Source organism: Bufo gargarizans, chromosome 2 (genome assembly GCF_014858855.1).
Source record: "Bufo gargarizans isolate SCDJY-AF-19 chromosome 2, ASM1485885v1, whole genome shotgun sequence".
Classification (NCBI taxonomy): domain Eukaryota; kingdom Metazoa; phylum Chordata; class Amphibia; order Anura; family Bufonidae; genus Bufo; species Bufo gargarizans.
Window position 1 is genome coordinate 55,804,510 of NC_058081.1, and position 24,366 is coordinate 55,828,875.

Sequence of the window (24,366 nt, forward strand, 5' to 3'; positions counted from 1 at the left end):
AGGCTAGGTAAATATCACTTTTTTTATTTTATTAACACTGGGGGGGGGGGGGGTGTAACATTATTCTAAGGGGGGGGGGCACTACTGTGTAGGGGCACTAAGGATTAATAAATACTGTAGGGGGCACTAAAGGGGCATATCTACTGTGTGGGGGCAGTAAGGAGGCATAACTACTGTGTAGGGGCACTAAGGGGGCATAACTACTGTGCAGGGGCACTAAGGGGGCATTCTACTGTGTGTGGGGGCAGTAAGAAGGGAATAACTACTGTGTGGGGGCGCTAAGGGGGCATTCTACTGTGTGGGGGCGCTAAGGGGGCATAATTACTGTGTGGGGCACAACTATTGTGCAGGGGCACTAAGGGGGCATAACTACTGTGTGGGGGCAGTAAGAAGGGAATAACTACTGTGTGGGGGAACAAAGAGGGTATAACTACTGTGTAGGGGCACTAAGGGGGCATATCTATTGTGTGGGGGCATTAAGGGGCATAACACCTGTGTGGGGGGCACTTAAAGGGCATAATTACTGTGTGGGGGCACTAAGGGGGCATACCTACTGTGTGGGGGCAGTAAGGACGCATAACTACTGTGAAGGCACTGAGGGGGCATATCTACTGTGTGGGGGCAGTAAGGGGGCATAACTACAGTGTGGGGGCAGTAAGGGGACTGTGCAGGATTGGGCATGTGTGGATAGGAATTGGGCATGACAGTGTAAAAATACATTTGCAGCTGCAGTTGTCCCTCCTTGGGCTTTTCTATAGTTGGGAGGTGCAGCAATGGGTACCCCTACCTCCTAACTGTAATAAAATACAAAAAAGGGCAGCAGCAGCGCATCACAATGGATATCTAACCCTGCCGAACTCCTATCCAAAAACACCCAATCTCATCCAGTCCCCTCTGTATTCCAACACAGTAATGGCGCCTCCTAGAGTCCACCACACAGTAAAGGTGCCTGCCGACACTAACAACGCTCTGTTAGTGCCCCTTGATGGTGATGATGCCCTTTTAGTTCCTACACACAATATGATGCCCATGAAATATTGTGCCCCTTACTGCCCCCCTTGTGTCCCTTATGCAGCGTGATGCCCCCTTAGGTTCTCCTCATGCTGTAATACGCCCCATACATTATAATGCTCCCTTAGAGGCTGCCCACGCTGTATTATGCCACCTTAGTAACCCCATGAAGCATTGTGCAGTATGATGACACATATTATGATACCCCCTTAGGCTAACTTCACACCTGCAGCAAAACTATCAGGCAGGCTCCGGATCCGGCATAGCCAGACAGTGCCGAGTGCCCGCCGGACCCCATTGACTATCAGTGAGTATTACATTTGGAGGGCAGCGTGCTAACGGGCAGTGATTTTCATGTGACCAAGTCCAATTATAGTCAATGGGGTCCTGCGGGCAATGCCGGTTCTGGAGAACACTGGCAGGCTCTTCTCTGCCGGAACAGCCTGCTGGATAGCTCTGCCGTAAAGTTAGCCTAAGTGTCCCCCCACCCCACCCAGCACGATGCCCCCTCAGTGACCTGTAAGCAGTTTAGCGGTTTAATGGGTGCGGTACAATCACAGCCTAAGAGCTCGTGCACACAGACGGCCGTGGCCTGTATTACGGCCCACAAACAGCGGGTCCACAATATACGGGCACCAGTCGTGTGCACCCCTCGTCACGGATGCGGACCTATTTACTTGAATGGGTCCACAATCCGGAAGATCGGTGTGGAACGGAGGCACAGAACCCTACGGAAGCACTACATGTTCTTTTTTTTTTCACGGTGCGACGGATCAAGTTGATTGGGTCTGGATTCGTCGTGGCAGCCGCACTGATTTTGCCCGTGCATTGGGGACATTAAGTGTCCCCCAATGCATCATGGTGCCCTGGAGGTCATGATCGTGGAAAACAAAACGATAAATCGCCAGTCTCTGCTGTGGCCTTAGGGCACAAACATGCCTATTAGCCAGTGTGAACAGCCACCAACAGGGGCGGACTGGGAACCTAAAGTGGCCCTGGAAAAAATACTAAAAGTGGCCTCGTTATGTAGTCGGGTCCAAATTAATGTAAGACAGGGCCAGTAACACCATATTATACCGCCCCAACGACGCCAAATACTACAGTTCATCATAAAATACTGCCAGCAGCACAAAATACATGCCCAAAAACTTCCATTGGCCGGTGGTGAGGAGGGCTCAGGTTGCCCCTTGGGCATCGGCCCTTCTGGAAATTTCCCTGTAGGGTCTATGGCCCATCCGCCCCTTGCCACCAACAGATACATGGCCGGGATGTGTGACCGCTGCAGGAAAATAGCGGTCTTCTCCAAAATGCGTCGCTTTTTCATCTGTAATCCTGCACATTATTTTCGATCACTCCATATCCATCCCTTCTTCCCCCTTCCCTCTCCTTCACACACTGATTTCACAGTCTGGGACGTTGCCGAGCTCCATGTGACAGGACGTGTTATCTGATGACAAACACTCCATAGAGCGCCATTAGCTCCGCTTGTCTGCTGTTTATCGCATGGAGCCTGTGCCGCGGAGTTCAAGATAAAATGGCTGCCTACTAGGATTTAAAGGTACAGGCGGCTTCTGGAAAAAGGGGAGACCACCAGGACTCCGCACCGCGTGGAGCACTGCACAGCCTCACAACCAACCATTGAGGGGGTGTGGTGTAATGTGAAAGGGGCATGGTACCATGAGAATAGGGGTGTCATCACTGTAATGGGGGCATGTCTCAAAAAAGGGGCATATCGGCACCTGACAAACTTTTCCCAAAGTGAAAACAACAAAAGTGGGCGAGTATATTTAAAGGGCGTTTCCTCCTAGGACCCAAAAAATGACCTGTTAAGAGAATCCGTCATATTCTTTTCTTCCTTAAAGTGTTTCGAGAATCTCTTTCCGGTTCTAAGAAATTGCCGAAAGTGGTAAGAGTAAATCCAGGTTGCCAACCTCCTCTTTGTGATTCTTAGGTTCAGGTGTCCAAATATAGGGTCAGGGGTGCACCACCAATGAGGCCAGGTGAGGCGATCGCCAAAGGCAGCACCAGGTAGGAACAAGAGGAGGGGGGGGGGCAGCGGAAGGGCTATGGGCAATGAGCGCTTTCATTGTGGCAAAGGGGTTTGGTTAAGAAATTGGCATGGGGGAGGGGATGCCATTCCAGTTTTCGTCTCGGGCAGCAGAAAGGCTAGGTGGCGCCCTTGTATAGGGTGACCATATTTTTTTTTTTTTTAAAGAAGACACTTGGGGCAGGAAATACTCTTGATATAGTGTCCGTCCACCCGGACATTTTTGGTAACTTATAAATCCAGGCCTGAACATTTTTTTTTTAGATTCCAGAAAGAGGACTTGTCCTGGAAAAACAGAGGACATATGGTCACCTTACCAAATAGCCCAATGTTTTTACACTATATGCCCCACTCTTTTCTTTAGACCATGTCCCAACATAATGCCATTGAATCACATAACCCCTTTAACATACCTCAAAATGGAATCAGACCTCAGACTTTACATGACAAGGGAACTGAGAACCCAGACGCCAATGATTCCTTGCTGTGACTGCACCCTCCTTTTCCGGCCTCACACTGCAGTGCTAGTGCTGCTGCCTGGATGCATGCTCCATGGCACACTTGGTTAGGTCCCCAGTCTGGGTATTGTTCCCCAAATCCTTGATGTTCACCACAATTCACCACATCTATCAGACATTTATTTATAGGTGTAGCTATAGGGGGTGGAGAGGTAGCATTTGCTAGCGAGGAGGCTGAAGGGCTCCCAAAACCCCTCTGCTACGTTAGAAAACATTGGTATTCTAGAAAGGACATGGTGGGTGGGGAGCCCTGTTACGTACTGGAGCCCAGGATCTTCACGTTACACCTCTGCATTCATGGCATGTCCTGTGAATATGTCATACGTGTGTGAGATGGAAATATAAGAAGACTACGAGGATAGCTCAGGAGGGTAATAGAAACCAGGCGCGGACACAGACAGCAGAGGGCCCTATTTTTTGGACGGACAGGAAACACGGATCACGGATGCGGATGACAAACGGTGCATTTTCCGAGTTTTTAACGGACCCATTGAAAGTCAATGGGTCCGCAGAAAATCACGGAAAACGGAACATCGGCCACTGATGCACACAACGGTCGTGTGCATGAGGCCTAATACTGTGCCCACTGTGCTCCCTATACAAGTTACACACAGATAGTTCCCCTTAAATAATTACTGGCACACAGTGTCCTAAAAAATAACTGCGCCCAGGAAACAGTGTCCCTGACACTAATAGTGTAAACATAATGTTCCCCAAAAATAATTGTGCTAAGCTGATACTGTGCCAGGGTGCCCCCCCACAGTAACAGTGCTCCCCAAAATCCCACCAATAAAAATAATTATCTACCAGACAACACTTAGTAGTAATAGTGCCCCTACAGTAATAATGACCCCAATGTGTCCCAGAAGTAATAATGCTCCCATAGTGCTCATACTAGTTTTCAAGTTCCTCATAGTCCCTCAACTATAATAAAGCCCACCATAATGCCCCCAGTAGTAATAATTCTGTTTATAATGTGTAACGGTAGAAAAATGCCCCCTTTATAATGTGCGCCAGTATATAAAAGTGCCCTGTTGTGTGGCAGTATAAAAAATACCTCCTCTAAGTGCCCCCTGTAGAGCCAATGTCCCCATAGTAGCCTCATAATGTGTGCCAATGCCCCCTACTATATGCCCCAAAAAAATCTCTTAGTGCCCCCAGTTGAGCCAAGGTCCCCATAGTGCCCTATAATTTGTGCGAGTAAAAAATACTCCTATATCGTGCGCCTCCCCTTTTCCCCATGGTGCCTGACAATGTGCCAGTATAAAATGCCCCCATAATGTGTGCCAGTATATAAGATAGGGTCACCAGTAGATGCCCCCATAGTGCTCCCCCCCTTCTCCATAGTGCCCCCAATGTGTGCTAGCATATTAGATAGGGCCCCCATAGTGCCCCCCATGTCTGCCAATATATAAGATAGAGCCCCAGAAGATGCCCCCATAGTGCTCCTCTCCCCCCTTCTCCATAGTGCCCCCATGTGTGCCAGTATATACGATTAGGTCCCCATAGTGCTCCTCCCCCTCCATAGTAACCCCCATGTGTGCCAGTAACTAAGATAGGGCCCCCCATAGTGTTACTCCCCCTCCATAGAACCCCCCATGTGTGCCAGTACATAAAATAGGGCCCCAATAGTACTCTCCCCCCTCCATAGTGCCCCATGTGTGTCAGTATTTGAAATAGGGCCCCCCATAGTGCTCCTCCCTCTCCATAGTGCCTCCTATGTGTGCCAGTATATACAATAGGGCCCCAATAGTACTCCCCCCTCCATAGTGCCTTCTATGTGTGCCAGTATATACAATAGGGCCCAAATACTACTCCCCGCCTCCATAGTGCCACCTATGTGTGTTAGTATTTAAAATTGGGCCCCCATAGTGCTCCTCCTTCCCTATAGTTGCCCCATGTGTGCCAGTACATAAGATAGGGCCCCCAGTAGATGCCCCCATGAGTGCCAGATAGGGCCCCTTAGTAAAGCGTATATAAAAAAAAAAAAAACTCACATACTTACCTCCTTGCCGCTTTCAGTGGTGCGATGCAAGCCTCTTCCGGCCTGTGTCCCGCGCTGTACGGCTCAGGCGGCGCGATGATGTCATTGTGCCGCCCTCTGATAGGTGGCAGGCCTAGTGCCTGGAGACGGGAGACGCCTCTCCCCTGCCCCGCCGCAGCATCCATCTATATCGCTGTCCTAAGGACAGCGATACAGATGAATAGAGATGAGCGCGTCCACAATGGAAGCGCTCATCTTCCCCGGCTGCACAGGCGGTATGTCCGCCCCTGATAGAAACTGTCCATATAGAATTGACGCCGCTCCCTGTGCACCTTCTTCCTGTGTCTATACACATCCTCCATATTGTTCACGATGCTCATCTATCCATATGATTCATTCAACCTGCGTTCTCACTTCCTGTATGATTTTTCCAAAAACTCCTAAAAATTGTTGTCTAAGGCCATGTTCACACTTTACGTCATGTTGCATCTATGAATTTTCTAGGGTTTGCTGCCCAATCCAATGCATTACATTGCGTTCTGTCACAGAGGATACAGCAGTAAAAAATTGCAATTTTGGGGGCATTTTTTAGAACTACGTATTTAACATAGAATTTTGTTTTGCAGCAGCAAAGTGTGAACATGACTGAAATCATTATGAAAAAACTCTAATATTCATGTTCTCATTCTAGGGGCGACCCATTTCAGGTGAAAATGAATGTTGCCATCACCTGTGGTTACCTCGTCTATGGTAAAGTCATACAGATGTCATATGTCACTTATCTCCCAAATACCATACACACAGGGGAGGTAGCCATTTTGAGAATGGACATTAAAGGGGATATCCCATCTTGGACATTGGGGCATATCACTGGGATATGTCCCCAATGTCTGCTAGGTGCAGGTTCCACCTCTGTGATCTGCACCTATCCTTAGAACGGAGCCCTCAAAGTGCAGCATGTGGCGAAAGTAGCTGATCCCCAAATAATTGACATAAATAATTGTCAACAGTCACGATTTTGGTGCGTCAATACCGCAAATCTGTCACTAAGGGGTGTGGTTTGTACAAGCCCCACCCCAAAGTGAGCATTCTCCTTTTCTTGGGTGGTCAAAGGGACAGGGCTTACATTTTTTTGCATTTTCTGTATATGCTAAGTTGATGTAAATATAAAAAAATGTATGGCTCTTAGAAGGTATGGATAAATATGGGAAACTGAAAAAAATGGTTGTGGCAGGAAGGGGTTAAAGGGGATCACCACCTTTTTATTATCATGCCCTGTTTAGGTCTAACACTCTGCGCTTATTAATTTCCTAATGTATCTTTCTAGTTGGCAGAGCTCCAACCCCTGCACAGGTAAAGGGATAAATGATAAAGTTCTGTTTGTCTTCAGTCACCACTAGAGGGAGCTGAGGAGCTAACCGCATACTGTTATCCAGGATTTTATCATTTACCACTGGGTCTTTGCAGGGATTTGCTCTGTGTTAGAAAACAATGGCGTCCAGGCCCCCATAAGCACAGAATTTAAGATCTTAAAGTGTAAAAAGGTGGACGTTCACTTTAAAGTGGACCTCTGGCTTTTCAGAACTTTCTAAAACCACCATATGATTTAGATCATATTTACCACTCAAAAGACTTCTTCTTTAGTGGTGGCCAAATTTGGTTATTGATTTCACACATGTCCATCATAGTTGATAAGTAATTTACTCTAGAAGAAGGAGAGGAGTAACACATGATAGCAGCATCTGACTACACAGGGTTTGTTTGTAGTCTGTAACCATGGAGACACAGGTTTCTGTTGTAGCTACAGTCAGGTCCATAAATATTAGGACATCAACACAATTCTAACATTTTTGGCTCTATACACCACCACAATGGATCTGAAATGAAACGTACAAGATATGCTTTACCTGCAGACTGTCAGCTTTAATTTGAGGGTATTTATTTTTGGAACGCATAGACATCACCAGACGCTGGGTTTCATCCCTGGTGATGCTCTGCCAGGCCTCTACTGCAACTGTCTTCAGTTCCTGCTTGTTCTTGGGGCATTTTCCCTTCAGTTTTGTCTTCAGCAAGTGAAATGCATGCTCAATCGGATTCAGGTCAGGTGATTGACTTGGCCATTGCAGAACATTCGACTTCTTTCCCTTAAAAAACTCTTTGGTTGCTTTTGCAGTATGCTTTGGGTCATTGTCCATCTGCACTGTGAAGCGCCGTCCAATGAGTTCTGAAGCATTTGGCTGAATATGAGCAGATAATATTGCCCGAAACACTTCAGAATTCATCCTGCTGCTTTTGTCAGCAGTCACATCATCAATAAATACAAGAGAACCAGTTCCATTGGCAGCCATACATGTCCACGCCATGACACTACCACCACCATGCTTCACTGATGAGGTGGTATGCTTAGGATCATGAGCAGTTCCTTTCCTTCTCCATACTCTTCTCTTCCCATCACTCTGGTACAAGTTGATCTTGGTCTCATCTGTCCAAAGGATGTTGTTCCAGAACTGTGAAGGCTTTTAGATGTCGCTTGACAAACTCTAATCTGGCCTTCCTGTTTTTGAGGCTCACCAATGGTTTACATCTTGTGGTGAACCCTCTGTATTCACTCTGGTGAAGTCTTCTCTTGATTGTTGACTTTGACACACATACACCTACCTCCTGGAGAGTGTTCTTGATCTGGCCAACTGTTGTGAAGGGGGTTTTCTTCACCAGGGAAAGAATTCTTCGGTCATCCACCACAGTTGTTTTCCGTGGTCTTCCGGGTCTTTTGGTGTTGCTGAGCTCACCGATGCGTTCCTCCTTTTTAAGAATGTTCCACACAGTTGTTTTGGCCGCACCTAATGTTTTTGCTATCTCTCTGATGGGTTTGTTTTTTCAGCCTAATGATGGCTTGCTTCACTGATGGTGACAGCTCTTTGGATCTCATCTTGAGAGTTGACAGCAACAGATTCCAAATACAAATAGCAGACTGGAAATGAACTCTGGACCTTTTATCTGCTCATTGTAATTGGGATAATAAGGGAATAACGCACACCTGGCCATGGGACAGCTGAGAAGCCAATTGTCCCATTACTTCTGGTCCCTTAACAAGTGGGAGGCACATATGCAAACTGTTGTAATTCCTACATCGTTCACCTGATTTGGATGTAAATACCCTCAAATTAAAGATGACAGTCTGCAGGTAAAGCACATCTTGTCCGTTTCATTTCAGATCCATTGTGGTGGTGTATAGAGCCAACAATGTTAGAATTGTGTCGATGTCCCAATATTTATGGACCTGACTCAAAATGCAGAAAACTATATACAGAAAACAGTGGGGTATGTGGCAGCCTCCAGTATTCTGCATTGGTGTTTGGGTGGCCAACCATGCATACTATAAGAGAACGCACAGAAGATGGCACAACTCTGTTGTATAAGTTTGTGCACCCAAGAAAAATATTTTGTATAATGCTTTGTATGGTTTTTGCAGACTTGCTGCTTTTTGCCCGTTTCTGGAAGGAAATGAGAGACCCTTATATGGTCTGCCACCATTTTGCAGTGATCTACGCGTATGGATACGTACTGGTATGTACCAACTGGCAATCTTTCCCCTTATACCGCACCATAGGCCTTAAAGGACTTGTCCCGACAAGGTCTTTCGACATTGAACATCAGGGTCATAACAATCTCACCAGCAGGGACCCTGTCCCCATTCACGTTATTGATGCCATTTGAAATATGTGGACCTCGTATGGTGATATCGTTTGGACACCCACCTCACTTTTCCCACCATAACCCAATGGTCCTTGCGTTTAAGCTTCCTTTAGGTAAATTTTTTTGACGTAAAAAGAAATAAAATAAAAAATAGGTAGCTATTTCAACCAAAAAACAAACTACTAAGTGCATTGGAGCACATACACACTAGAGGGCGCTGTGACATTACTATACATGGTTTCTGTAGTCTAGGTATTTTGCAGAACTCTCCTAGATAGGCCGGATTTTGGCCTCGGTGGTGGATTGGACACTGTGATAAATGATACTTATTGTGGCCATGATGAATACAGCACATTTGTCTACTCTTATCACTGTCTACCATATATCTGATGCATTCCCTCATCTCAATATTTCTACACAGAATCGCGGCGTGCTGCCATATTTTGCTAATTTTCGGTTGATATCCGAACTGTCAACACCATTCGTGAATCAGAGGTAAGAGGAACCCTGCTACATACTCACTCCACTCACATAGGTTACCGTACATAGGAGCGGTATTATAACAGTTATATTATTGAACATAGGAGCAGTATTATAGTAGTTATATTCTTGTACATAGGAGCAGTATTATAGTAGTTATATTCTTGTACATAGGAGGCAGTATTATAGTAGTTAAATTCTTGTACATAGGAGGCAGTATTATAGTAGTTATATTCTTGTACATAGGAGGCAGTATTATAGTAGTTATATTCTTGTACATAGGAGGTAGTATTATAGTAGTTATATTCTTAACCATATTTCTTTTTATTGAAAGAAAATCAAGGCCGAGGCCCACACATGACCATACAATGGCCAAAAATACAAACTAGTCATCTAGCATACAAGTCAAGTGAGGGCATCACAGGTTATCATTGTCAATGAGCAAATCATACAAACATGACATGTAAGAAGAGATGGGGAGGGAAAAGGAGGAAAAGTCAGGAAGGGGGGGGGGGGGAAGGGGAAACAGGAAGTGATACATATCTGCTCTATCAAGCAAAGTGTCTATATACTTTCCATGGGGACCACAGTGTTAAGAAGCGAGAGCGTGAGTTACTCTCCCAGTGCGCCAACTCCTCAAAACGGTAGATCTGGTCAACCTTATCCGTCCACATTTGGAGAGATGGTGGGGAATCCTTTTTCCACAAAAAGGGGATAAGCAGCTTCGCTGCGGTAAGTAGCATTGTCGGGAGGTTATTCTTAGCAGGAGTAAGGGTATCATTAGGACACCACACCAACACAAGTTTAGCATCTAATACAATCTTGGTCTTACAGATAGTGTTAATCAAAGACTCCACCTGCTTCCAAAACGGCTGAATCTTGTGACACAGCCACCAAATGTGAGACAGGGATCCAGTTTCTATGCCACATCTCCAACATGTTTCAGGAATTCCCGGGTTCAATTTATGCAGGAATTCGGGCGTCTTGTACCACCTGCTGAGTAACTTAAAAGAGTTCTCCTGGACTCTAACACAGCGGTTAAACCCATGCGAATGGGCTAGAACAAAGGCTTTCTCTGGTTCGGTAAAGGTCAGAGATAGCTCCTTTTCCCAAGAGGCCATATAACTGAGCTCTGGAGGCAAGCTAGAGAGCATTTCTTTATACATCAGAGAAAGTTGCCTAATGGGGGGCTTAATCGCCAGGACCTTCTTCTCCAGCCAGGAAGAGGAACCAGTCCCCGCAAAGGATCCAGAACACTTAACTGAATCCCTCTTAAAATCTGCCAGGTGAAAAAAGGGAGCAGCTTTGACTTCGGGGCGGTTCAGTATCAAATTCCAATCCAAACTACCATCTGAGAGAAGGACATCTCGCAAAGTGAGATCAGCGAGCTTGGACCAAATCCCAGAGGGGTTTGACACGGAGGGGTGGATATGAGATTGCAAAAATTTGAGTGGCATACAGGAGTTTGGGAAATTGAACAGGTGGGATTGGACCATCTTGGACCACTCTACCAACATCCCCTTCAAAAACGGAGAAGAGGCGCAATGGTTGGCTGAGAAGGGCCGAACTCCCCACAGGGTAAGCCATTCCTGATTGGAGATCAATGCAGATTCAAGGCGTGAGCATAGTGAGCTAGATGGCCGGGACAAGGCTGTTACACATCTGCATAAGTGAACAGCAGTATAATACAATTTTACATCCGGCATCCCAAAACCTCCAAACCTGCTATCCCTTGTTAGAACATGGTAGGCAATGCGCGGGGATTTGCTATTCCATAGAAAGCGCGTGAACACTCGGCGGACCTCTGTGAAATACGAATTCGGCAACCAAATAGGGAGGGATTGCAGCATATATAGAAATTTGGGGAGAATGAATGTCTTAAGGTAATTTTTCCTTCCAACCCAAGATATAAATGGAAGCTTCAGGTTTTGTAAATGATTACGCACATCTTGCAAAAGAGGAGCAAAGTTGAGAGAGGCTAAATCCTGAACATTAGCCGAGACTCGCGTCCCCAAGAACGTAATGTCTCTGGAGGCCCAGGCAAACGGGGTACGTTGTTTAAGGTCATTGATCACATTTTTGGGGCAGGAAATATTGAGAGCCATGGATTTCCCATAGTTTATTTTAAAATTGGACACGAATCCAAAGTCCTCAAATATATCTAACAATTTGGGCAAGGACTCTGAAGGGTTAGAGGTCAGAACTAAAAGGTCATCCGCAAATGCTGCAGTAACATGGTAGCCAGAGCCAACCCTTAGGCCTATAATATCTGGATCATCTCTAATTTTACACAGTAGGGTCTCCATCACTAAAACAAATAGCGCGGGTGAGAGGGGACATCCCTGCCTCGTCCCATTAGTGATGCGAAATGGTGGGGACAGTGCTCCATTGACCTTGACCATGGCAGAGGGGGCCGAATATAGGGTATGTATAGCAGTAACAAACTGGTCCGGGAAGCCAAACCTCGCCAGGGTCCGCGACATAAAGTGCCAGCTGACCCTGTCGAAGGCCTTCTCCGCATCTGTACTTACCAGAACCAGTGGCTTTGAAGCTCTCTTTGCCCAATTCACCAGATGGAGAAGCCGCACCGTGTTCTCCGACCCCTGTCTGCCATGGACAAAGCCTACCTGCTCCTCATGAATCACGTCAGGAAGAACATCCTGAAGCCTAGAGGCCAGAATCTTCGCCCACCACTTCACATCATTGTTAAGCAGGGATATCGGCCTATAATTACTGCAGCAAGTCGGATCCTTATTTTCCTTATGGAGGACAGTAATGTGTGCCAACAGTGAGTGGGGAGCAAGCGAACCACCAGTCATAAGGTAGTTACACAGGTTCTGAAAACGAGGGATTAAAACATCTTGGAATGATTTATAATACACGATGGAAAAACCATCAGGCCCTGGACTCTTGCCTGACGGGATTGACATAAGAACTTTGCGGATTTCTGACTCTGAAATAGGCCTGGTTAGTTGAGAGGCCTTAGATGAGGAGATAGAAGGGAGGTTAAGGGTCTGCAGGAATTTATCAGTGGCTTCCGCTAGGACACCAGGCGTAGCTCCTGTCGGCGGGGGTAGATTATACAGGGCTTCATAGAAGGAACAAAATGCCTTGGCTATGTCTGGGGTGGACTTATGTAACAACCCCTTGGGATCCTTGATAGAGGAAACAAAGGAGTCAGAGAACTGTTTCTTGGCAATAGCCGACATCAGTTTGTTTCCCCTATTCCCATGAGCATAGGCCCTGAACCTGGATCTCAACACTAATTTTGCAGAGGTGATGTTTAATAAGTTTTTAAGACGCGTTCTGGCTTCGGTCAATTCCGTCAGGGTATGAATAGCCTGTGACTCCTTGTGGGAGGATTCCAAACGAGCAATAGTAGCTAACAAAGCGTCTAAGGCCTTTGTCCTTTGCTTTTTTACATAAGCCCCCAAGGCAATAAGTTCTCCCCTAATGACCACTTTATGGGCTTCCCAAAGTATAGCTGGTGAGGGGGGGGAATCTGGGGTGTCATTAATACTAAAGAATTCCGAGATCGAGGCCTTAAGTTTGGTGGCGTGTGTGGGGTCTAAGACCAAAGTGTCGTTAAGGCGCCACACACGTTCCTTCCTTTGCGGACCTGACAGAGAAAAGCTTATAAAAACAGGGGCATGATCAGATAACGTTATATTGCCTATCCGGGCTCCAGAGACATTACGTATATGTGAGTCAGACATGAATAAATAATCCAATCTATGGACGGACGTCTTAGCATGGGAGTAGAGTAGATCCGCCAGACGTCTAAAACTTTTAGTTTCCTCAGCGAAATTTTTAGCCTTTTTAATAACCTGTAAGACACAGAGGGTCTGCCCGCCGAAGTGTCCACCGCTGGTTCCATGGCAACATTAAAGTCGCCCCCTAAAATCAATAACCCCTCAGAGAAGGATGATAGTGCAGCAAGGGTCTGAACGAGCCATGGGATTTGGCCTTTATTAGGTGCATACAAATTGGCGAGCGTTACCGGGGAGTCCCCCAAGACGCCCTTTACAAACAGGAATCTGCCTTCAAGGTCTATAGTAGTTATATTCTTGTACATAAGAGCAGTATTATAGCAGTTATATTCTTGTACATAGGAGGCAGTATTATAGTAGTTATATTCTTGTACATAGGAGGTAGTATTATAGTAGTTATATTCTTGTACATAGGAGCAGTATTATAGTAGTTATATACTTGTACATAGGAGGCAGTATTATAGTAGTTATATTCTTGTACATAGGAGGCAGTATTATAGTAGTTATATTCTTGTACATAGGAGGCAGTATTATAGTAGTTAAATTCTTGTACATAGGAGGCAGTATTATAGTAGTTATATTCTTGTACATAGGAGCAGTATTATAGTAGTTATATTCTTGTACATAGGAGGCAGTATTATAGTAGCTATATTCTTGTATATAGGGGCAGTATTATAGTAGTTATATTCTTGTACATAGGAGGCAGTATTATAGTAGCTATATTCTTGTACATAGGGGCAGTATTATAGTAGTTATATTCTTGTACATAGGAGGCAGTATTATAGTAGTTAAATTCTTGTACATAGGAGGCAGTATTATAGTAGTTATATTCTTGTACATAGGAGGCAGTATTATAGTAGTTATATTCTTGTACATAGGAGGTAGTATTATAGTAGTTATATTCTTGTACATAAGAGCAGTATTATAGCAGTTATATTCTTGTACATAGGAGCAGTATTATAGTAGTTATATACTTGTACATAGGAGGCAGTATTATAGTAGTTATATTCTTGTACATAGGAGGCAGTATTATAGTAGTTATATACTTGTACATAGGAGGCAGTATTATAGTAGTTATATACTTGTACATAGGAGGCAGTATTATAGTAGTTATATTCCTGTACATAGGAGCAGTATTATAGTAGTTATATTCCTGTACATAGGAGCAGTATTATAGTAGTTATATTCTTGTACATAGGAGGCAGTATTATAGTAGTTATATTCTTGTACATAGGAGGCAGTATTATAGTAGTTATATACTTGTACATAGGAGGCAGTATTATAGTAGTTATATACTTGTACATAGGAGCAGTATTATAGTAGTTATATTCCTGTACATAGGAGCAGTATTATAGTAGTTATATTCCTGTACATAGGAGCAGTATTATAGTAGTTATATTCTTGTACAAAGTGGCAGTATTTTGGTAGACATAGGGGGTCATTTATCAAACTGGTGTAAAGTAGAACTTGCTTAGGTGCCCATAGCAACCAATCAGATTCCTCCTTTCATTTTCCAGAGGAGCTGTCCAAAATGGAAGGAGGAATTTGATTGGTTACTATGGGCAACTAAGCCAGTTCTCCTTTACACCAGATTAATAAATGACAACTATAGTTATTACTGATTTACACTATGATTACTCAGCGGGGGAAGGGGAGTATTCCTTAAACCATATTCACTGGTTTCTTAGAATTTATTATATTCTTTACTTTCTTGTCCCCTCCAGGTGGTTTTTTGATGCAGTTAACATACCACGATCCTCTACACCTGTCTTGCTGAATGGGTTAGCTATGGCTGTTGTCTTCTTCATTGTACGAATTGCTGTGATACCAAGCTACTACTCTCAAGTCTTTGCCACATTTGGCACAGAGGGTTATATCCGTCTAGGCATTGGGCCACAGGTAGCATGGATTGTGTCCTGCGTGATCTTGGACATCCTCAATGTGTTCTGGATGTATAAAATTTTATGTGGATTTTATCGGGTTGTAAAATCCAGACGTGGAGGAAAAGCTACAAGGAACCATGCTGATTGAATCCATGGGAACTACCATATTGTTCGATCCACATACGATGGGGTGGCCACATCCAAGAAGAAAACTGATGTATGGTAGCCACTCACAGTGGACCATACCAAACGTGGACCATAACACACGAAGGTGGTTGTTGATGTAACCTATTATTGTCCTTCTAAAAGTCTTATTATCAAGAGGAGGATATTTTACTTTCTAGTAAATTTCCTGGAAAAACTAGGACACATGAGATCTATAGAAGCCAACCCTATGTCTCTATGATTGTGAAACATTACTATTTCGGTAAATAATGCTATAATATCTACAACTGGGGGAGTATGTAGATTCCATTTTTTTTTTAAATAGGTGTTATGTACAGTTATGCCAAGAGAAGAAAACACTGCCATTTATAGAAGCTCATCCCAATAATTCTTTAGCTTTAAAGGGATTGTCTACTTTAATTTTTTGCTAGTAGAGTTTTTGCAAGATAAGCTAATCACAGGTTCTCCCACTGCTCAATCCCCCAGCGATCAGCCGTGATCTTTGAGGGAACTCGACTGCAAGTGTTCATTTCCCCTGCAGCGCCACCACAGGAGAAGTAAAGCATTACATAGAGTCCAATGAAATCAGTGTAATGCATGGACATAGCAGGTCCTCCAGAGCAGGAGAGATGCTCTTTGATTAGAGGACCCCTTTCCAAAGCCATATTGATGAATTCCAAATGAGCCCTCCATTCCACAAAAAGTCCATTCTGATACCCTGAGAATCCATTCCAAGGGCCCTCATCTAGGGTCTTTTTGCCAAATCAGAACTCAGGACTAGGGTACGCCTGCAACCTCTATGCACAAGAGGTTGCAATGGTTTAAGCCCCGAGCCACAACCGTATTTTTAGTACACATTTTTTGCGGCTTTCATTTCAATGGGGCTGCAAATGATGCGGGCAGCACATCGTATGTCCGTTCCACTGGCCTGCAAAAAAAAATAGAGCAAGTCCTATTCTTGTCCTTTTTGTGGAGAAGGATAGAACATTTCTACAGGAATAAAAAAAAAATGGCGGCATGCACACGGCCAGAGTGCGTGTTTTGTGGACCGCAGAACACATACGGTTGTGTGCATGGTGCCTTAAGCCTCATTCACACGTCAGACGGATGTTTGCTGTATGTGTTCTCCACGGACAGCACACGTCCCCATTAATTTTAATGTGTGCATTCACACATCAGTGTTTTAGCACGGTCCGTGGGTCCGTTTTTTTTAAAGCACGGATGCATGCTCTATATTGTGTTCACGGATCCATCACATCCATTATAGGCCTCATGCACACGACCGTTGTGTGCATCCGTGGCCGTTGTGCCATTTTCCATTTTTTTTCACGAACCCATTGACTTTCAATGGGTCCATGGAAAAATCGGAAAATGCACCGTTTGGCAGCCGCATCCGTGATCCATTCAAGTCAATGGGTCCGTGAAAAATCACGGATGCACACAAGATTGGCATCTGTGTCCGTGATCAGTGTCAGTTTTTTCCTATCATTTCAATGGCAAACTTGACTTAGATTTTTTTTTTTTCATTTTTCATGTCCGTGGATCCTCCAAAAAACAAGGAAGACCCACGGACGAAAAAACGGTCACGGACCTACGGACCCCGTTTTTGCAGACCTTAAAAAAAAAACAAATGTAGCAAAAACGAGATGGGGGGCGGCACCACTCACGGCGGCTCGGCGTGTAAGCGTGCCAGAATCCAATGCAGGATATGGCTGTGGAGGACACACACAGGCGGCGGTGCTCAGCTATGAAAGCAAGACTCAAGTTGGAGGCAATGTAGAAAGATGAAAGAAATAGCGGCACTCACCAGTGTGGTCAAATGTTGCAGCTTTATTGTAATCCACAAAAACATCAGGCAGTGGGGGAGAGGCAGTTCACAGCACGCACAGGTCAGCGGCGGCCGTTTCGCGCTAAATGCGCTTCATCAGGCTGAACGTCAATGCGTGCTGGTGCACAGCTCCTTTTTAAGTGCCGGCGTGAGCTGCTGTCATGGAAACTGACAACTCAGGTCACGTCCGCACTGGGGAGATAATTAAAACAGCATGTATATTAAAACAATGTGCAAGTAATGCGTATGCAATAGCCAAAGAAAGCGCACATATAGAACACAATAAAGGGGGAGTGGAGACCCTGCATACTTGGGATATTACAAAAACGGACTTAGATCATTTCTATCATTGAGTCCTAATTCCCCCAGGGCTCCCGTGCGCAATACCCATTTTGCTTCCCTCTGTAGCAGGAGGCGGTGTCTATCTCCCCCCTGAGGGGGCATGGATACGACTTCCAACCCGGAAAAAGAGATACACTTCGTGTCACCATTGTGCACACTTCTGATATGTTCTATCAGTCTCTGACAACCTTTGCCGGTTTTGATAGAATTAAAGTGTTCTCTTATCCGTTCGAAGAGGCATCTAATGGTTTTACCGATGTAAAACCGTCCACACGTGCACAACAATAAATAAACTACATGGGTACTCCGGCAATTAATAAAATTATTGACTTTATGCCGAATGCCGGCAAATTCAATAATCTTTTTCTGCGGATTATTGGTGCAAAGTGAACAATTTCCACACCTGTAATTACCATTAGGTCGATTACTTGTGAGCCAATTTTTACTGCTATCTTTTTGGAGCCTACTTCTAACAATTTTGTCTTTAACCGTGTGACTCCTTCTAAAGGAGATAAGGGGTCTCTGTCCTGTCAGCTCATTTAGAGTTGCGTCCCTCCTTAAAACATCCCAGTTTTTGAATATGACTGATCGGATGCCCTATGGCTGACCGCATCCGATCAGTCATATTCAAAAACTGGGATGTTTTAAGGAGGGACGCAACTCTAAATGAGCTGACAGGACAGAGACCCCTTATCTCCTTTAGAAGGAGTCACACGGTTAAAGACAAAATTGTTAGAAGTAGGCTCCAAAAAGATAGCAGTAAAAATTGGCTCACAAGTAATCGACCTAATGGTAATTACAGGTGTGGAAATTGTTCACTTTGCACCAATAATCCGCAGAAAAAGATTATTGAATTTGCCGGCATTCGGCATAAAGTCAATAATTTTATTAATTGCCGGAGTACCCATGTAGTTTATTTATTGTTGTGCACGTGTGGACGGTTTTACATCGGTAAAACCATTAGATGCCTCTTCGAACGGATAAGAGAACACTTTAATTCTATCAAAACCGGCAAAGGTTGTCCGAGACTGATAGAACATATCAGAAGTGTGCACAATGGTGACACGAAGTGTATCTCTTTTTCCGGGTTGGAAGTCGTATCCATGCCCCCTCAGGGGGGAGATAGACACCGCCTCCTGCTACAGAGGGAAGCAAAATGGGTATTGCGCACGGGAGCCCTGGGGGAATTAGGACTCAATGATAGAAATGATCTAAGTCCGTTTTTGTAATATCCCAAGTATGCAGGGTCTCCACTCCCCCTTTATTGTGTTCTATATGTGCGCTTTCTTTGGCTATTGCATACGCATTACTTGCACATTGTTTTAATATACATGCTGTTTTAATTATCTCCCCAGTGCGGACGTGACCTGAGTTGTCAGTTTCCATGACAGCAGCTCACGCCGGCACTTAAAAAGGAGCTGTGCACCAGCACGCATTGACGTTCAGCCTGATGAAGCGCATTTAGCGCGAAACGGCCGCCGCTGACCTGTGCGTGCTGTGAACTGCCTCTCCCCCACTGCCTGATGTTTTTGTGGATTACAATAAAGCTGCAACATTTGACCACACTGGTGAGTGCCGCTATTTCTTTCATCTTTCTACATTGCCTTAAAAAAAAAACGGTCGTGTGCATGAGGCCATAGTCTGAGGGTCCGTGAAAACCACGGATGCCATCAGTTTTTCATCCGTGTTTCACGGATCATTAGGAAGAGATGCTTTGAAAATTATTTTTCAGCTGTTCAGTGTCAGTGAAACACGGATGCAACACGGACAGCAAAAAAACTGACACACGGACCGCTTCACGGATGCATCACTGACGGATTTGAGCACGAACACAGACGTGTGAAGGAGGCTTAAGTCTGTAATTGACTATGTCGTCTAATGAATATTAGCCAATTAGTATGTATTGTATTTATTACTGGGGTAGGGAATAACATCCGCAGGACTGTAGTCACCCTATAACTAATGTTACGGAAATCAAGTCTAGGATTGTAGAGAAAAACTCACAATTCTATGAATTTTATCCAGTTAATAGTTGATTTCCAATCTTTGAAATGTGAAATATGAAAGGCACTTTTAAATTTTTTTTACCCAGTCCATCTACATTATTCTTCTGCCTGATGTCCTCAGTGACTCTCACAATGGATTCTGCTAGTTCTGACCATGTTGGACGTTGCAGCTGCTTTTCTCAGCATGTGGGAGGTTCAGCTTGTTTCTCTGCCTGTTTCTAACCCTGCAGAAGGCTGCACATGCATTAGTATAACACGAACAGGACGTCTCGCCGCCCTACGTCTTGGCCTACAGGGTTTGAAAAGGAAGATTTATTATCTCCGTAATTGGTGAATGGCTAAGAATGGAGTGAAGTAAAAAAAAAAAAATACAAGAAGTGCAATGACAACATTAAAAGTCTCATGAATTACTGTGACGTTTATAATGAAGGCATGGAGAGGAGAAGCATGGTGGGAAGTCCAGAGGTCTGTGAAGAAAATCAGGGAGGTACGGATACAGTCAGGTCCATAAATATTGGGACATCAAAACAATTCTAAGATTTTTGGCTTCATACAGCACCACAATGGATTTGAACGGACAAGATGTGCTTTAACTGCAGACTGTCATCTTTAATTTGAGGGTATTTACATCCAGATCAGGTGAACGGTGTAGGAATTACAACAGTTTGCATATGTGCCTCCCACTTGTTAAGGGACCAAAAGTAATGGGACAATTGGCTTCTCAGCTCTTCCATGGCCAGGTGTGTGTTATTCCCTCATCATCCCAATTACAATGAGCAGATAAAAGGTCCAGAGTTCATTTCCAGTCTGCTATTTGCATTTGGAATCTGTTGCTGTCAACTCTCAAGATGAAATCCAAAGAGCTGTCACCATCAGTGAAGCAAGCCATCATTAGGCTGAAAAACACAACAAACCCATCAGAGAGATAGCAAAAACATTAGGCGTGGCCTAAACAGCTGTTCGGAACATTCTTAAAAAGAAGGAACGCGCCGGTGAGCTCAGCAACACCAAAAGACCCAGAAGACCACGGAAAACAACTGTGGTGGATGACCGAAGAATTCTTTCCCTGGTGAAAAAACACCATTCACAACAGTTGGCCAGATCAAGAACACTGTCCAGGAGGTAGGTGTATGTGTGTCAAAGTCAACAATCAAGAAAATACTTTACCAGAGTGAATACAGAGGGTTCACCACAAGATGTAAACCATTGGTGAGCCTCAAAACAGGAAGGTCAAATTAGAGTTTGCCAAACGACATCTAAAAAAGCCTTCACAGTTCTGGAACAACATCCTATGGACAGATGAGACCAAGATCAACTTGTACCAGAGTGATGGGAAGAGAAGAGTATGGAGAAGGTAAGGAACTGCTCATGATCCTAAGCATACCACCTCATCAGTGAAGCATTGTGGTGGTAGTGTCATGGTGTGGGCATGTATGGCTGCCAATGGAACTGGTTCTCTTGTATTTATTGATGATGTGACTGCTGACAAAAGCAGCAGGATGAATTCTGAAGTGTTTCGGGCAAAATTATCTGCTCATATTCAGACAAATGCTTCAGAACTCATTGGACGGCGCTTCACAGTGCAGATGGACAATGACCCAAAGCATACTGCAAAAGCAACCAAAAAGTTTTTTAAGGGAAGAAGTGGAATGTTATGCAATGGCCAAGTCAATTACTTGACCTGAATCCGATTTGAGCTGCATTTCACTTGGTGAAGACAAAACTGAAGGGAAAATGCCCCAAGAACAAGCAGGAACTGAAGACAGTTGCAGTAGAGGTCTGACAGAGCATCACCAGGGATGAAACCCGGCGTCTGGTGATGTCTGTTCGTTCCAGACTTCAGGCTGTAATTGACTGCAAAGGATTTGCAACCAAGTATTAAAAAGTGAAAGTTTGATTTATGATTATTATTCTGTCCCATTACTTTGGGTCCCTTAACAAGTGGGAGGCAGATATGGAAACTGTAAATGTAAAATGTAAATGTAAATACCCTCAAATTAAAGCTGACAGTCTGCAGTTAAAGCACATCTTGTCCGTTATATTTCAAATCCATTGTGGTGGTGTATAGAGCCAAAAATGTTAGAACTGTGTCGATGTCCCAATATTTATGGACCTGACTGTATGTGGTACCTAGGCAAAAAGTAAATGTAGTCCAACAAGCCAAAGAACTGGTAACAGAAGATGAGTAGAGAAGTGTATGTGGTAAGGCCTGTTTCACACTTGCGTTGTGGCTTTCCGGTTTTGAGATCTGGCAGGGGATCTCAAGATCGGACCGAAACTGATCAGTTTTGTCCCTATTCATTGTCAATGGGGACAAAACTGATCAGGATGCAATCGATTCTGTGACCGGACACAAAACCGCTGCAAGCTATGAAATGGAAAAACCGGATCTGGCATGAAAATCAATGTAATTCAATGGTGTCGGATCCAGTTTTTTGCTAGCGGTTTGTTAACGTTTAGATTTAATACAAACCGATCCGGATGAAACGGATGCATCCAGATGTATTACATGGCACAGATCCATTTAATTCCAATTTTGAAATCCTCTGTTGGATCTCAAAACCGTAAGGCCACAACGTAAGTGTGAAACAGGCCTAAGCAGGGGAAATACAGAGGAGTAGTCAAATGAGCTGAGGATTTGGAAACCAAGGTCAAACAGAGCTGGCGATGCAGCATAGTAAATAGGAGTCAAAAAAGCTAAATAAGTATGAAAGGTTCAGCATACAAATAGTAACAGCAAGAAAATAAAATAAAAAGCGTAAAGATAAAGAAGAGATCAACACCTATAACTCCCGCTAAGGGCAGTATGTAGCCATTTACATATGGTGCCTTGTGGCCATCCACGTGCTCTGTACATGCATTGCCCAGCATCGCTGCGAGATTCATTGCGGTGGTGCTGGAAGGCCTCTCAGAAGACGCTGGAGTGCAGAAAAGTGTATATATATACTTGTGTATACTTTTGTACTGCTCCCATTGTTTACACTGCTGAGCAGCTTGGTATAATTGGGGCTGCAGTGTGATTGAAGGGTGGAATGTAAAACTACAAATCCTGTTCGGCCCCAGTCCTAACCGACATGTGTATGCGTGACATTATTAAGGAATCCATAGGATCTGGGGTAGGCAGCAGGCTGGGCAGGACAAAGTGTTTTATGTCCTTCATGACCGCTATGACATTGTTCAGAGCGTTCCTGCTCATAAAGATTTTATTTCTTCAGTTTTATAGAAGAAGACAACGCTGAGAAGGAATGTTTTTGAGGTTCTTAATAGTAGACGCACATTCCAGACTGTAGGGGTCGCCTCCTCCCCATCCAAGCAGAGGTGCTCTCTACCGCACATGGAAAATGACTGCTCAGATCTCATCTAAGTGTCATCTCTGATGAAGATGGTAGGCGGACGCTCATCGAGTGATACACAGTCATACCAAGGTTACAACAGCAGGAGACACTCTTTGCAAAAGGTCTACACTACGTAAATAAAGGGGGTCTCAACTGGGTAACCCACCTTTTATGAGGGCTATAGGCCCTAATCAGGTGCAACAAAACCTTTCCTAGAACTCCTTATAGTATAAACCACATCTCTATAGGATAAACCCCAAGACCTGATCTCTAACATGGAGAACCCTGTTCCTCTTGACTCCTTTGACATAAGAAATGTTCGCATCAAGGAAATTGCCCAGACAAGGGAATACTGAAATATGAGCCATTGATGAGTGGCTGAATTTTCTCACGTTTCTACCTATTCTACACCCTCTAGGAGACCATAAGTAAGATGTTGCAGTCTAAATACAGGCACCAAAGTCATATTTGAGCATATGAGCTTTCCCATATACTGCATAACATCAATTGGTGTTTAGAGTCGGTCAGCTACTTAATGGTGATTAGATACTGATGACTTATCCTATCTCGAAAAACCCTTTTAAGCCTTGAAATGGCCATCATGTCTCATCCTAGGAGATATAAGTCATGAGATATTTTTACTGATGACCTATCTTCTGGATCTATGAGGCAGAGCTGCGCCTAGACCATGTGACCGATACACGTGACGTCACATGGCCTAGGAGAAGCTGTGAGAAAGTCACGGTGCTAGTGTGAGCGCCAGTGCCTTCTCAAACAGCTGATCGGTAGGGTTCCCAGGTGTCAGCCCCCACAGATTAGATACTGATGACCTATCCCAGTGATTGCTAACTTCCGACACTCGTACTGTGGTGAAACTACGACTCTCGGCATGTTCCATTCATTTCTATGGAGTTCTGAGAACAGCCAAGCAATTGTATATCTTGTAGTTTACCAAAGTTGGAGTACTAGAGGTTAGCCATCACAGACCTATCCCATCTTGGAAAACCCTTTTAAGGCTTTAGGCCATTATGTCTCATCCTAGGAGATATAAGTCATGTGTAGGCATACAGAGGCTTACGGTATATCACCAGTAGACCCCCCCAAAAAACGAAACCTGCCTACTTTTTTTTTTTTATTGCCATGGCCCAGTGCATAAAAAGCACAGTCTACAATAAATAAAAGGCATTCAAGCTCGATGGTGGCAAAAAGGACACTCTTTAGGCCTCCATCTGGTGAATGGAGACGTGAACACAGTCTGAAAGGGCAATTTATTTAGTACAAAAGCAAATAAGTATTCTTAA

General features: G+C 44.4%; 1 protein-coding gene across 2 annotated transcripts in view; it reads left to right on the forward strand.

Moving 5' to 3' along the window:
* The window catches only part of LOC122929378 (TLC domain-containing protein 4-A-like), a 38,358-nt gene extending 22,589 nt beyond the window's left edge, over positions 1 to 15,769 (forward strand). For both annotated transcript variants that reach the window (XM_044282925.1, XM_044282926.1), the window contains exons 4-7: positions 6,252 to 6,310; positions 9,033 to 9,127; positions 9,678 to 9,751; positions 15,231 to 15,769. In XM_044282925.1, coding sequence (XP_044138860.1) covers positions 6,252 to 6,310; positions 9,033 to 9,127; positions 9,678 to 9,751; positions 15,231 to 15,537 — 535 coding nt within the window. In that variant the 3' untranslated portion in view covers positions 15,538 to 15,769. The remainder of the gene's footprint in view (positions 1 to 6,251; positions 6,311 to 9,032; positions 9,128 to 9,677; positions 9,752 to 15,230) is intronic.
* The last annotated feature ends 8,597 nt before the right edge of the window (positions 15,770 to 24,366 follow it).